Consider the following 15,523-nt stretch of genomic DNA (forward strand, 5'->3'; position numbering starts at 1 on the left):
TCAATATCACGATGTGCGAGCTGATTATAACGGGGAGTTCTCTACCACAAAACGCTCTCTGAACCACATTTGCCTCAACAAATCTGTATCCATGCAATCTTGTAGCTATGCCACATTTACATTATATTAGCAAACATGACCCCAATTTGACCTCTTGCTTTTGGTCCAAACATGAAACTTAAGTTTGAAAAAGGTAATTACTGAACTAGGTGGTAATTAGGTTCCAATAGCATGTGTCACATAGTATGAAGGTTAGTGGCAGATTCAGAGTCAGACCTAAATAGTCAACATTATCAGAATGAAGATCAAGTTCAGGTTGTTGCAGCACACTTAAAGTCAAATTGGTGGCCTCTGAAAGTTGAATGGTTTTCTATTTCAAACTCATGCTGAATAACAGAGCGATTAAACAACATGGATGAGCTTTGTGATTGTATTTTACTTTGTCATAAACATGTAGGTTTTTTGCACGAATTTTGTTCACTCTGTAGTACATGTATCTTCTTTCTCACATGGGCGCAACCAACCTAGCGTGTTTAGAGTATCTGTACCCTCTGTACACGTCGTGTACTTGTATTGCATCTCCGCGAGCTCCATGCGTTAACATGTAGCGTCCCCCGTCTTTCGATTTAGGGACGGTTAGGCCATGGAGTTTTCCTCCATAAGGCACACGTTGTTATTGTTGGCTCATCTTCCCTGGGGAAACAAAAACACGCTTAGAATTATTTACCGTCCTGTGTGATACCGTCCCGAAAATCGAAAGGTCGCTAATTTCCCGTATGGGGACCGGACCTAACCTCCGGCGGACGAAAACCCACGGCTCTGACAGTGTAAATATTTTGGTCGGTAAACAAAACCGAAATAGGTTGCGTTTTAGTCACCCATTTAAGGCAGTGGACACTATTGGTAATTACTCGAAATAATTATTAGCACAGTACCTCACTAGGTAACGAGTAAGGGGAGAGGTTGATGGTATAAAACATTGTGAGAAACGACTCCCCCTGAAGTGACATAGTTTTCGAGAAAGAAGTAATTTTCCACGAACTTGATTTCGAGACCTCAAGTTTACTTCTTGCGGATACCCCCACCCGAGTGTGCTGGCTCCGTCACTGTTATATTTTGGCTGTATTTGGCGATGACTGATTTGATCCTCTTTTTTAATCCACTGAAAGTCGTAATCTCAGCTCTAGTGTCTATTATGTTAAGAGGGATATCCGTAAAGGGAACCGGTACGAACCTTTCTGCATGCTCGGACCATATAGCAATGGGTCTGTTCCTTGCTCTTTGCTCGGAGGAGCAGCGGGCAGGTTCACTGGCTAATTATCATTTGGATAGCAAACACAGTTGAACAAATGTTAGGTTTATGTTTTTATCCGAAACAATGTATTTCTATTCAAATTATATACATTAAATCAGTACAACCACACAATTAAGGAGGTCGATGCAACTCACAGGTTAATATGTATAATTTGTTTTCATGCACTTTCGGTTAAAATATCAAACATCAACATAAATTGTGTTAATAATAATAATTTAGTTTTTACACATCCGACAGCACAATAAGGACCACTAACAGGATGAACAGGGGAGTGGGTAGGACAACTATTAATAGTGGGAAGAAAATCCAGGAAGAAGCCCCCACGTTGGGTAAGGGTTGGGCACCCAATCCACAGGCAAGGCTTTGGTCTGAAGTGGGATTCGAACTTGTGTCCAATAAGGCGAAATTCAGGCAAAGAAATCCACTTGATTCCCTAAATTATATTCACCGACGCCATAATGTTAAGATATGCAATATATGATTACATATACAAGAAAATTGATTCCAATCAAAAGCAATTCCATTCTTGAAACAAACTATTTGGTCACCAGTTACTTCTCGTAGTAATGTGTTTCTATGCAGGTTTCTTAAGCGTATTTATAGCTGTATAAACAAAACAGGTAATGGTAGACTCTCTAACACAATTTTTACCACCAACACTTTGCAGCAACTGTAAATGTCATTAATTTGACGACATTGACATTTCCCCGAAAGCCAACAGTCAGTCGATTACGGTATAGGTTGTAGGAAATCGATACTAGACTGTTTTCCACAGAATATTATACCAGTCCCAACTACGAATTCTTCCCGGAGTCGATTACCCGATTCGACCCAAACGGTATACCGGCAGTCCTCTCGTTCGTCCAAGCTGCTCCGCTGGTTTCCAGTATGTAAAATGCCAGCAGAAAGAACAAATCCAACGAGGGTCGTTTCATCGGTCCGGGAACCAGTGTCTAGTGTGATCTTTGACCCCTTGACATCATTACAGGCAATGTCTCCGTCGAAAGCATTGTTGGCTCGTCCTGTAAATGAGGAAATGTCAGAACAGTTGTCAACATTTTAATAACCATAATATATGATTAATTCTTGTTGACGCCCTTTCGAAACCTTTGGATGAGCTTTTGCTATGTCGTTTTAGGCTCCGCCAATAATTTTGAGTAGACGGAGCTTCCAAATAGAACGGCAAACGAAGTCCTAAGCAGGTGGCGATACCGAAGTCTTTGTTTCGAAAAGGCCGTATGCAAATACTTAAGATTTAGATTCCAATTTGTTGGCTCCAACCAATAAACCCAAGTCTCCCGTTTAAGAATGAGTGCAAGATTCCGTCCCCGTATGGAAAATTAGGGAGGGGACGGCAAACAATTTTCCCCAAGGGGGGAGATGAGTCCACTTTGCACCAAGAGGCGTGTTTTACCTACCTCCTCACGTGGTGCAATTCCAACCAATGTCGCTCATGTGGTAATGTAAACAAAGAAGGAAGACGGAACGTACATGTTAAAGGAACACGTTGCCTTGGATCGGTCGAGTTGGTCTTTGAAAAACGTTTGTAACCGTTTTTTATAAAATGCATATGGGTAGGAAGATGTTGCAAAAGTAGAATACAATGATCCACACACACAAACATGCCTCGAAATTGCGTGGTTTTCCTTTTACCTCGTCGACGACCGTGTTAGTTCGCACAGTAGAAGGAAAACCACGCAATTTCGAGGCAAACTTGTGTGGATCATTGTATTCTACTTTTAAAACATCTTCCCAACCATATGCATTATATAAAAAACGGTTACAAACGCTTTTGTTTTGACCAACTCGTCCGATCCAAGGCAACGTGTTCCTTTAACGTATGGAGCTGGCACGGAGACACAGTACGTGTACAAGTAGAGGTCAAAAAAGTGACTACCGTTGTTCCCGAGAATGGCCAGGCACAGATTGGGAGATGCTAAACGTGCAAAAGTTGTCTGTTGTTTATGCGACGGAACTTGAAACAAAAGGACACTCACGGGACTTGGACTTGGGTCAAGTCTTATCACTGTCAGGTCCACGACATACAGGACGGGAGCGCTCGGACGTGAGAGCATCACGTCCCCTTACACTTTCCACTCTTTAGGAGTCTAAATGTTTTTTTAAACTCCTGGTCCGTTTAATCAAAACCGAACAAAAATTCAGGACAAGTTTATTCTGAGACTTATTTTGATGTAGTTTCCCTGCCCCAAAAAGTAAATAATTATAATAATAATAGTAATAATAATAATAATACATAAATAAATAACATGCCCATGGAAACTAGAAATACTTTACCGAAATCCAGCCGCACATCACTGCACGATGTTATCCAAGTTTCACCCACGGTGTTCCGTTTGTCAGACTGAGACCGGCTAAGTTGTAATCGGAGGAGTTTCTTGTTAAGAGTCTTGGTAGGCACCGCGAGCTCCCTGCACTTCTTACCCGTAGTATTGGTAAAGGGAGACGGGGAGGCAAGGCTGGTCTTCCCCCTGGTGGTGACGAAGGAAAGGGCACCGTAGAAGACGAAGATAAAGAAACCCTGAGCAGAATTGAAGATTGTGAAGAGATAAAGGGAAGTCATCCGGACGCCTTCTCCCACGGAGAAACCGCCAAAGAGCCAGGTCAAACCTGTTGAAGAGGAGAACCAAACACCTTGGAAAGTCAAGAGCTTATATAGTGATACCATTTGGACTGTCAAGGTCACCAACAGACATCCGCTGCGAAAAGCACCACATCGTCATGCTATACGCCTCTATAACGATTTGGATGGTCGGTCATTTTGTAAACACTGAACCGAATGAATGCTGTACGTTAAAACAAAGTGATGTAGACCAGGTTAAATGAAATCTTCCCATGAAGTCATTTTAAAAAGTACTTACCAAGCAAAGCGGTTATGGATATGATGCCTAATATCTCCCTCCGTCCTCGCGAGATCTCGCGCTGTTTACTACCTACAGTGTAGCGTCGGGCATCGAAGTGTCGGTTGGCCAAGACCCACATGACCATAACGAACACCACTAGATTGATCAGAACAATCAGAATGGCAGGTGCGAAGAAAGTTGCGAAGAAAATGGTGGAATTGGAAATCCAGCATCTTGGAAAGACAAAGAAAAAACACGTCAAATTGTTCATCTTATCATGGTTTAAAGTAAGAGACATATTTAACTAATTTGAATTCATGTGCTAATAATATGTAAATGTCCTTTTATGTATCTTCTCGTTTTGGGGTATTTTCTTAAAACATAATTTCGATTCAGCCTAAACACTTTTCCAACATGTGTGATTTAAAAATAGTAACTTATTTACACCCTTAGCAACAGCAGCAGCAGTAGTCGCCAATTCCCACAAGACCTGCGAATCTGTGAAGATCACAATTTCAGCGGGTCCACACCTAAATTGTATATTAGGTATAAATAGTGTCTGCTAACCTTTCGTCATTACCATACACATCGAATTTAAATATAACCACACATCCAACGATGATTGCTGGTATACCTGTAAAGTTGAAGAGAGAAATCGTTGTTATTAATATCGTTAATCAAGTTCTTAAAAGAGACAAGTGATGAGCCTTTCGTATAATTTTGTTACATAATTGGGAAATAATGTATCGTTAAACACATCGTAACAAAGGCGTAGAACGAAAAGCAGTGTAAAAGGCAACGTATATTGAAACTCATAGCATCAACTCTCCTCTGTAAGATAACTAGTTGAAAGAATGCTGAAATTTAGCGTTCAATTCCAAAACGCCGTTTGCTCCGACTGTTACTTTTAGCTGGTTACCGTCTTTGCTTAGTTCTTGGCGTCAGTGATGGATTATTTTCCGATTATTCGGAGAGCAACTCTATTTAAAACAAAACTTATATCCCCTCTTCTGTTGGATGTTTGCCTTAATCATTTTTGACGTTTGTTAACATTTGTATCAGGAGAGTATGACTTTTATTTGTGGTGTTGCATGCGATACAATGGAATGTTCTGCAGTGAGGTTTACATGGGGAAGTGCATATCAACCGCCCTGTTTACGCAAAGTTTTTGCAACTCAATTTGGACAAATAAACCTTCGAATACGGCAGTAGGATTAAAAAAAAAACATTGATGGATGCAGAGACGCGAACATTTATTTATTAATTATTTATTTATTTATTTATACTGAGTAAAAATCAGCTCAGCCTGAAAGTTGTATTCAACTAACCAGGATGCATGCTCAGCAATTACAAAAATGGCAACCGGGGATAGGCAAGAAAAGATAAGGAAGACAAACAATGCGATGGACAGATGAAATCACGACATGAACACGGGATCATGGAGTAGAAAGAAAAGTGACGGGACAGTGTGAAGATAGCTGGAGGAGGGCTTCATTAAGGGGATAAATACTTTGATAGTGATTGAGGGCGCTATTTTAAATATATAAACATGGTTTGAGGGTGACTAGTCGTATTGTTGACAAACTAGTTTTACTTTACTTCATACATATTCAGATACCTGGCATGTGGTGATGAATGGACCAATGAGAACTCGACTCTCTGTCATGAATATGTATGAGGTATAGTAAACATTATTAGTCAGTAACGAAACTATGACGTAATGGCAATGACGTAAATCTCTAGCAAAATCTCTTTTTCAGGCCATATTTCCAGACCAGAAAAGTCATAGCCAAAGACACACAGTCATGATACCGTACAGAACTATCTTACCCCACGCTATCAAGCAACAGTTCCTGAACATGTGCCGACTGGGGCTCATGGCAACCAAAACGATGTTCCTGTACAGGTAGACTCCTTCCATTCCCATCCACATTAGAGACACCAACGTGAAGTAATGGATGCAACACGCAAATGCTGCGCATGCGTTCCTGTCACTGGTCTGACCCATACCGGTCAGGTAAAAGGTCATGGAGATAATTAATGACATGCAAAGCATCATACGAGTGGGTGTGGTCTTTGCGTCTCGCATCCTCCTTAAATAAAGAAAAGAAATATGCAGTCTTTAAAATGTAAATGCTTTTGCAAGTTCGGTATTTTGTGAGTGAATACATTTTCTTCGCATTTCAAAGCCATTGACATCTTCATATTATGAGAAAGGAACATACAATAGGTCTACATGACGGTGTATCGCAGTTTGATGCAAATTATGATGGTTAAAATGTACATGTTGAGCTCCTGTTAAAACAACTTCATGTTTTGAAAAATATAAGATCACTTCCGTGAAAAAGACATTCTCATTCAGTAGCGGAACTCGGGGTTGGGTTGGGGTGGGGCCAACACCATACCCTTACATATCCTTCAAGCCTCCCCAAAGGACAAGTAGATGAAAAATAATCTTAGCATATCGGTTTAATAGTGTGATCTAGTCTTTGGCAAAAGTCAGGTATCCTGCTATAATCAATGCTAAGCAAACAACTTTTCAGCAAAATCGTCTGCTTAAGCAGCTCTAACAGCAAATTGTGCCTGGACCATTAGTTTCGTAATCAATACGAAGTTGAGTTGAAATGTAGGGTTACATCAACTTCATACATTGTTAATTGTGGTACAATATTGTCAACCCCTTGCCAACCACCACCAGCCCCAACACCATCACCTCATAAAAATTAACATAAATAGTCAAATCAAAATAATCTAGTTGCGTCACTGATACCATTATTAAGAGTTGGGATGATTAGTGGTATGAGTACCAACTCGACCTGAGATTTATACTGTTGTAATGTTCGTATTACAGCGCGGTTCTTACCTAATTGATATAAGCAATCCCATCGTAGTGACCAGACCAATCAGTGACATTGAGCATCCAATGTAACTAACAACCTCCAGGGCTAGACTGTGGGCTGCAGACAGCTCACCCATTCCTAACTGGTCCCAAATATCCTGTAACGAAAACAAATTGCAACTTCTTGGAACTTGGATAGCACTTCTTTATGTCTTTTCAATTACTCTGGTTTTTACGGTCATCTTCGGCAAATACCGGTCAATATAATCCTTTCGCAGCCGAGACTTGCACTAAAACTATGCGCCTTATACTCCAACTGGCACCCCGAACAAGATATTGACAAAATAGGGACACCGCCAATATAGGGCTAGATAGTTGGTAGAGCACCGGCACGTTAATCCGGAGGTCGTTGGTTCAAATCCCGCTCTAGTCAATTCTTTGTTCAACCCCAAAAATCATACGCCTTATATTGGAATACACTTTAAATTACAGGACAATTAGGTCTATTTTGGTGAGGGTAGAAAGTGTAGACAAAGGACAATTCCCTTCCGTCGAACCTGTGTTTCATATTACATGGGGGACACTATATGGCCTATACTCACAATGATAACAGCGTAGTTGGTAAGGTGATTACATACACACACTGTATGATCGGTAGTTGAGTAGTAAACACTGCAACCTTCCTTAGACCAAGATCCGAGTCCGTCTTCAAAACGACACAAACAAATAATTATACGAACACATATCAGATTTTTTGTTTCTTCACAACTCCAAGTCTAAACGAAAACTTAACAATTATTGGTAAACCATTAATTTGATACCTTCAATAAAACAGTTGAAAAAATGACACAATTATCATATTTTATGCAACATGTTTTAAAAAGGGTTTTCCTGCAGCGAAAAAAAAAACACATTATTAATTGAACATCCAGCTTAATAGTTTCGATAGTTTTAACATTCATTGGACAAGGGACTGCTCAACACTTCAATTTCATCAATAGTAAAAATGGTGAAAAAATATGAAAGAGTTAGGGAAAACTTGCGTAAAACTTTATGCGGGTTAATTAGAACTGACTTATATACTTCGGTTTCATTTATACAATTTATAAATAAATTTACACATTTCCATTACCCTTTCCGTCAAAATCCCAGTACACGCAGAGTTTGGAGCCTTCTTCCTGGAACTAAGCACAGGAAAAAAACAGTTTACTGTTGAACAAATCACCGAGATGCTAAACTTGCATCGGGGATAAACAATATTAATTTGGGTTTTACCCTTACACATACGTGTGTAAGCACTGTATACTCAGTACTTTCCCGAGTACTGTGATCTTTTTCAAAGGACTCGGGAAAGTACTGAGGGTACTGTGTGAGCCAAATTTACTGTTCTTTGTGTTCGTTATCCCCGATGAAACTTTATCATCTATATCGTTACGGTACCCGCTGCCCAAAACATAGGATTCGAACTGCCTCCAGCTACCTGACAATCTCGGTGGTCTAGTATGGTCGACACTGTTCAAGGGTATGAATCCCATCCGAGTAGGATTGCTGTGATATGTCTTTTTCACAGGACTCGGAAAAGTACTGGGTATACAGTGCTTACACACGTCGTTTTATGGGTTAAACCAAAATCAAATCACAGAGCTTGCTGATAGTTGCAATTGCATTAAAATAGAAACAAAGACAATGACAGGCATAACATCAAATGGGGGCGCCCTATACGTTCTACGTACAGAACTGACTGGCGTATGCAATCAAAATGGTACATTTATTTAGCAGAAGTGTTTGATTTAAACAACACCAAATTTGCATGGCGGCCGTAATTTGACAAACAAAGCTGTTTAGCACAAACAATATAACCAACATTGTTTTCACTTAGCTGATGGAAGTTATTATTTAATGATGGTGTAACAGCAAATTATTATTGGTGGCTTTGTTCATGCATTACTTTATAAATTTCACGAATCTTTAAAAAGGGCTAAGTTGTATTATCAGTCGGCCAAGCGGATGTAATATCTCTAACAATTTTAAATAAAGCGGACTTGACTTCTTCAATGCCGTATGGATATTATGTCGTATACGTTTACAATGCTTAATTGTGTCAGTTTGAACATAGTGTTACGGCTTAAATTTTCAATAAAAGATGAACAACATCTCGCATTATTATGGCAAGAAACTTATAACAGTTAGAACCACCGAATTCGTTATTTTTGTTTCAAGCTGCATCAACGGCCACCAGTCACCACGATTCCTATTAAAGGGTCTATGTAACTTTTGTAGGACAAAAAACACAATGTCCACATATTTACACTAAACTTACACAGTTTGAAGATAATGGTAGCAGAAAGCTTCCCTAAAAATATTACGTGCTGAGGTGCTGTAGTTTTTGGGAAATGAGTAAAACAATTTCATGAAAATAATTTTCGTCTCATGAGACGAAACTTATTTTAATCATTTACAAACGTATTTTCGTGACATTGTTTGACTCATTTCTCAAAAACTACAGCACCTCAGTAAGTAAAATTTGAAGGGAAGCTTTCCACTATCATTATCTTCAAACCTTGTAAGTTTAATGTAAATATATGGACATTTTTAAAAGGTACCCAAATCCTTTAACTGAACCTTTAGCAACTTACGTTGATATGATGCTTCAGGTTGATAACCACTGGATCATCTAAACCCCAAACACAATGACCACCAAGAGTTGCCGAGACAACTCGACTTATCACCTAGAATGCACACGTAAAAAATAAATCACGACAGTTTATCCACATCCATTAAAATTGTTGATTACTATCTACGAATGAGGGGTATTCGACTTAACGTTTGCGATATTTTTTCCCCCTAAAATAGTAAATGAAAGATGTTTAGTAGCAGTGAATGGAAGGTCATTTAAAGGCACCTGGAAGAAGATTTTCTTTCAAACATTAGCGTATATGTTCCGCACAATTAAACAATTTGTTTAGTAATTGTTTTTGACGATTTATATGTTTTAAAAATTAAATAAAGTTGTGTGGGGGTGACTCCGCCTACCCATTTTGTGACGTCAATCGACGAAGACTTTGCCTCAATCGAAAATCGAACACACGTACGTGCAAGTACATTCAAGTCCTAGTCGTGAGTTTGTACGTTTTGAAAAAGTTTTTTTCATGCATCCGGCAATGTCGACCAGGTGTATTAATTGCTGCTGGATGCAGCAAAACAACTAAAGATGGTGTCAGTTTGCCAAGTTGTCCGGTCCGACGTCTTTTCCAGCGCTTTGCCGCAGACACTTCGAGCCGTCGTGCTCCGAGAATCTGGAATACACTACACATTTTGACATGAGGAGAAAAGTTCTTTTCTAAAACATGACGCCATCCCAATAACTTTTCCAGCTAGTGGGGAAGTCGAAGAAGGTACCTGAAAGACGTAACGAACCTAAAGGAGCATTTGCCTAACGTGAAAAAAATCAGGTATTGTTTCAACTTTGAGGGCATGTTTTAGCTTGCGCCAAGCGTCACTTTGTTGTGTTGGCACTGCATGCGATTCATCGCGCCTCGATTGACGTCACGAACAGCGCCCTCTCGGGTCGAGCTTTTTTCAAATTTGTTGATAACATGGAAACTAATTTTTGTTAAACCTTAGTTAATTGTTTATTCATATTCCACTCATCAAAACACATATTTTAGTGACAAAAGCTTTATTTTGACAAAGTACTACTTCCCGGTGAATTTAAATCATTAGATTTTCAAATCATTAATATTTTGTCAACATTAACAATCTGTTTTCGAGTTTCACATCTTGAAATCTCGTTATTGTAAATTTAAGGAGGTTTGTATAGACTCCAACTATTTGACTTTTGATAGCTGGCGGTGTACGCACCATGGTAGCTTTCCATTGATTTCTTATTATAGTGTTGAGTCAATTTAATTGTACTAGGTCAATATGTTGCCAGCTAGCAACCGGCCGACCGACCGACCGCCCTCCGAAGGTCTTTGATTGTGAGTCACTCGTGTTGGAATGTTTCAACAGTAACATACCTTCCAGCTGGTGATTGTTAGATTGTTGGAGGTATCTTCGTGATGTGATACCGACACTGTATCACCATCAGTGCGAAACAGTTGATCATTCTCGTAGATTACGAACTGCAGCGTGGTCTTATTGGAAGCGGGACCCGTAGCATTGACTAAAGAAAATGAGATATTCTATTTTAACAACTCGTCATTTTTTCAAAACGTTTTGATTTTTTTTTAACAGAGCCTTCAATGTTAAAGCTATGCCATGTGTCTTGTACTTTGCCAAAAATATTGACACATCTTTGAACCACGCTAACAATTATTCCGATACCGGTTTTGAAGTTTGGTTGAAAGCAGACCAACAAACGGTTTTTACATGTTGTAGTTCAAAGATTATAATATGAATCAAACACAATGTGTGTATATGGATTTTTAAGTGAACGTTTTGCCTTTTAAATAGCGTAACTAAAAAAAACCAAGGGCTTTCCATAGTGTATTCAAGTGAATGACTGTTTTTTGCGACGAAAACCTCACACGGTTATTAAGGGGACCTATACCTCGGCTACCTTCACTGACAAGACTTGGCGTTTTTTTTATTTTATTAAGTGTTGATTTTATTGACGCACCGCATTTGTTGTTTGGTTTGAAGTTTGCTGTAGTTTGAAAGATGTTCTCCGGAACATACATATATTCGTCCACGCTATCCAAATCTAAACTCTTCAAGCTGACGTTGAGGGCACCATTGATGCGCTTGAATGCATTATTGCCGATTTGAGACCCTGTATTAACAATAAAAAGATAACAAAATCATACCAAAGATTACATTGCTAAAGTGAACATCAAAATAAAATGTGTGACAACAATATAAAACCTTTTTTCCTACCATTGTTTGCGTGAAAAGCTGTATGGGAATGCAGTTTAGGAGATTGTTTTACAGTCGTCGAAGGTTGAATTGATGCAAACAAGACCCCAGCGAAACCTTGCTCTTGAACCTGAAAGTATAGAAAACCTTTCATTGTTTTATATGCTTTGATGGTATTCATTTTATATCAAAGTGATTGTCCAAAGATTGCCTTTAGGCGGCGTTTGGATTACCAATTCCCGTTGCATTATACGATTGTGAATGGTGTTGTATCATAATATGCACTAGTACCCGCTGTCACCTCGCTTATAAACGTGGATGGATTAAAATCCTTGATGTAATACCCCAACCGTTTTATACTGATTGTTCAATTAGTAGATGTAACTATTTTCTCTGATTGTGTGAAAGGTGATCTTTAATTATTGAAAATGAAGCCTATTAATCAGCATTAAGTTTAGAACAAAACAAACGTGTTGACCACTATGACCAAAGCTTTCGCTCCCCCTGCAATAAATACGTCATTACATAACCGTAAACACAAAAATAGGTAGCGAGCTTTAAGCGACATCCAATTATTATGATCAACGACAGCAACGACAACATCAACAACAGCAACAACAGCAACAACAACAACAACAACAACAACAACAACAACAACAACAACAACAACAACAACAACAACAACAACAACAACAACAACAACAACAACAACAACAACGACAACAACAACAACAACAACAACAACAACAACAACAACAACAACAACAACAACAACATCAACAACAACAACAACAACAACAACAAAGCAACAGCAGTGTCAGCAACAAAATCAGCAGCAACAACAGCAACAGATTCACTGGCGGCAAAACAACAACTGCGACAGATAACTGTTATTATGACGCCATACCTCCTCCATTGTAAGAACCATGTTATCTGTGACGATTCTTACGCTAGATACATTGTCAGGAAAAGGTTGATTTGCCATATCCTCAACTGCCTTGATGATTCTACAGTCAGGACAAAATCAACAAATCACCTTTATTGCAGGTTCACTTACTTAGCGTTAAAATGTGGTTCTGTAATAATATGGATATTCCAACAAAAATTAAGGATTTGCAAGAAAGGTATAGCCACCCAATTATTATTTCACAATGTCATGAAAGTTTGTTAGGTTTGAATCAGCATCCCACGTGTAAAGCAACCAATTGTATAATTAGTATGCAATGTTATTAAGAAACTAAAGCTGTGTATCGGCCTCTATTGACGATTGGTAAATCAGAGTGCAAACGATAAGAAGTTTGAGTATGAAAAGACTTTTGCCAATTTAACCACCAAGCCTTTTTTTTTGCGCGAAATCGAATGCTACTGAAAAGAGTCGTTCTATTCCGTTTTATGAATTTTCACAATTCTTCAAAGCAGACGCTTCTTGAGGCGTGTGTGTCACGAAAAGGAATTACGATACGCTAAATTGAACAGAAGGCTAACAGAATTTGACACGACTCAAAACAATATTGAATGGCCGAATTCTGAATTTAAAACGCAGTAACAACTGGAGAGGCAGAAAAGCTTTAATTCGAACGCATGCAACTGGCTGCTCTTTTGCCGAAATTGACTGAGAAAACGTGTATTGTTTGTAAGTTACGTCATTAATGAGTGTTTACCGTCCATTATATACGGTCTTACTTGTTATTCAAGAGTTGCGGCAGAACTGGTTGAGGTAGAGCCAGTAGATAGTTGATGACCTGTATGATCGCCACAGTTGCCTGGATAATATAACAAGGCAATGGATAGCATACATGTTTTTAATCGTATGTTATTTATGTTACTGTTTAGCTAACAAGTAATAAGGGGGGGTTAAGGCTTTCTCCGTAAAGTATAAAGGGAAACAACGATCGTAATTCACATACCGAATCGAATTTTTCAAAAGTTTTGGATTTTCTACCCTTAAAATTACTAGCTTAAAAACTTAATGAGTTAACAAACTTGATTTGAATGCTTGCTAAAACTATACACAATGGACATCAGAAGTAAAATCAGATTAATTGCAAAACCAATAACAATGTGTGGGACGGGTTTTTTTAACGTGCCGATCAGCAAATATTGTCGTAATTCGCACCACGCTAGTATAGAAAATCAAACTGATAAAAAAACTTCATCCGGTGGAGATTCGGCCCCACATAATTATAATAATATGGGAAGTTATCATTGGCTGAAGGAGGAAGATTCAACAGAGGGCGCTAGCGGAGGAAGTTTGTACACAGATTGCCATATCGGGGGACAGAATCTCCTGCCACATGCACCGGGCTTCTGACAATCAATGTGACAATTAGTGCTTATTTTAGTCACCTGTGGGATTGCATTCTTCCACTCGTCCATTAACGACCACAGCTTCAGGAGGACCTTAAGACACGTCATGTCAACCGAGTTTCCCAACCCGAAGTTTTGAGTCTCATCCAATACCTAAAGGAGAAGATGAACAAGAAGTAGAACCACGTACAAACAAAATGGTGGAAATAACAGTCTGTTCCAGGTTGAGCAGCAATAACGTAGCAAGACATTTCACAGAAAATGAGTGTTGCATTGACTCTAATTTGATATATCAAGTAATAAACCATTAGGAAACCAACTGGAAACATTTTTAAACAACTTTGTGTTCAAAGTGAAATCCGTATAGAGATTAACTTAAAGCCATCTATTTGTATAAGCTTGCATTGTAATAGAAACAACGAGATGTCCGGAATACAATACATACTCTGTCAAGATCTTGTAAGAAAGATGCATTTTTGGTTCGACACATCCACGTTTCTGCATCCTCCCAGCTCACACCCTGTCCATCCTGCCCCTCCTTACACTTCCTCAAAGGGGTACTGTTATTTAAAAAGGAAGCATTGGTATGTTAAATTCAGTCTTTCCGAAGCTTTAGGCTGACAAAACACTAGCAATACAAAATGTTGTCACTTACTAGTGTTATTGGCTATTAGCCAATGTTAAATATTCAGTTGAGTTAATTTAATAAGTTGTGTTAAGTTTTGTTTATACGTATTGTTATCTCTGTTTAGGCTGAACTTTGATCGCTCACGAAATCATTACTAAATATTTTACTTTTAAAAGTGTCTCACAAAATAAAATGTAAACTCGAAAAGCTTGTCGCCTTTTTTACCTTGACACGTTATTGAGATGATCCAAAATAAGGCTGATATTCGGCAAGAACACGTCTTCAAGAAATTCTGTAAAAGTCCAGCTTTCATCATCAATTGTTTCAGAAGACGTCGAATTTCCGATGAAGTTCGGAAGTGGCGTCATCATCTGTCGCTCCTCACGAATGAAGTCACGGCGCGTCTGGTTGGAAGCGGAGTTAGGACGCCCTCTTGTGATCTGGTTCTCTCTCGTTAAACCCATTCTGAGGTCGTTTATAGCAGTTCCCAATGGGTCCGTGCCTCTCAGGTCATAGTCCAACCTCTGTGCTGTCTGACTGTACATAGGGTATACGATCAAGGCTGGTGGCAGATTCAAACGTGACGCGGTCTGGCCAAGCAAATAAAAAAGTTCGCATTCAGACCCATCACCTCACCCCCGGTGCTGGACGCACTAAACGAGCCTTTTGATTGGCTACTCAAACCTGGAAACATCACCTTCGACATTTCCAGCCAA

General features: G+C 39.1%; 1 protein-coding gene across 1 annotated transcript; it reads right to left on the reverse strand.

The window, feature by feature from the left end:
- Window positions 1–1,591: 1,591 nt before the first annotated feature.
- LOC139938710 (uncharacterized) lies at window positions 1,592–15,352 on the reverse strand. Its single transcript, XM_071934327.1, has 17 exons — window positions 15,033–15,352; window positions 14,625–14,739; window positions 14,219–14,332; window positions 13,556–13,635; window positions 12,780–12,879; window positions 11,894–12,002; window positions 11,637–11,789; window positions 11,035–11,180; window positions 9,652–9,744; window positions 8,148–8,199; window positions 7,618–7,721; window positions 7,040–7,173; window positions 6,007–6,269; window positions 4,744–4,810; window positions 4,195–4,409; window positions 3,611–3,943; window positions 1,592–2,337 (listed from the first exon to the last, which is right to left on the reverse strand). The coding sequence occupies exons 1-17, from the start codon at window positions 15,350–15,352 to the stop codon at window positions 2,045–2,047; spliced, it is 2,691 nt and encodes an 896-aa protein (XP_071790428.1). The 3' UTR covers window positions 1,592–2,044.
- Window positions 15,353–15,523: the final 171 nt, after the last annotated feature.

The sequence above is a fragment of the Asterias amurensis genome, chromosome 6 (assembly GCF_032118995.1).
Source record: "Asterias amurensis chromosome 6, ASM3211899v1".
NCBI lineage: Eukaryota > Metazoa > Echinodermata > Asteroidea > Forcipulatida > Asteriidae > Asterias > Asterias amurensis.

Coding starts and splice junctions, on each gene's coding strand:
- LOC139938710 (XM_071934327.1), bottom strand. CDS start 15,352: ATGTACAGTCAGACAGCACAGAGGTTGGACTATGACCTGAGAGGCACG. Junction 12,880..13,555: donor CCGCAACTCTTGAATAACAA/GTAAGACCGTAT, acceptor TCCTGACTGTAG/AATCATCAAGGCAGTTGAGG. Junction 6,270..7,039: donor GGATTGCTTATATCAATTAG/GTAAGAACCGCG, acceptor TCTTTATTTAAG/GAGGATGCGAGACGCAAAGA.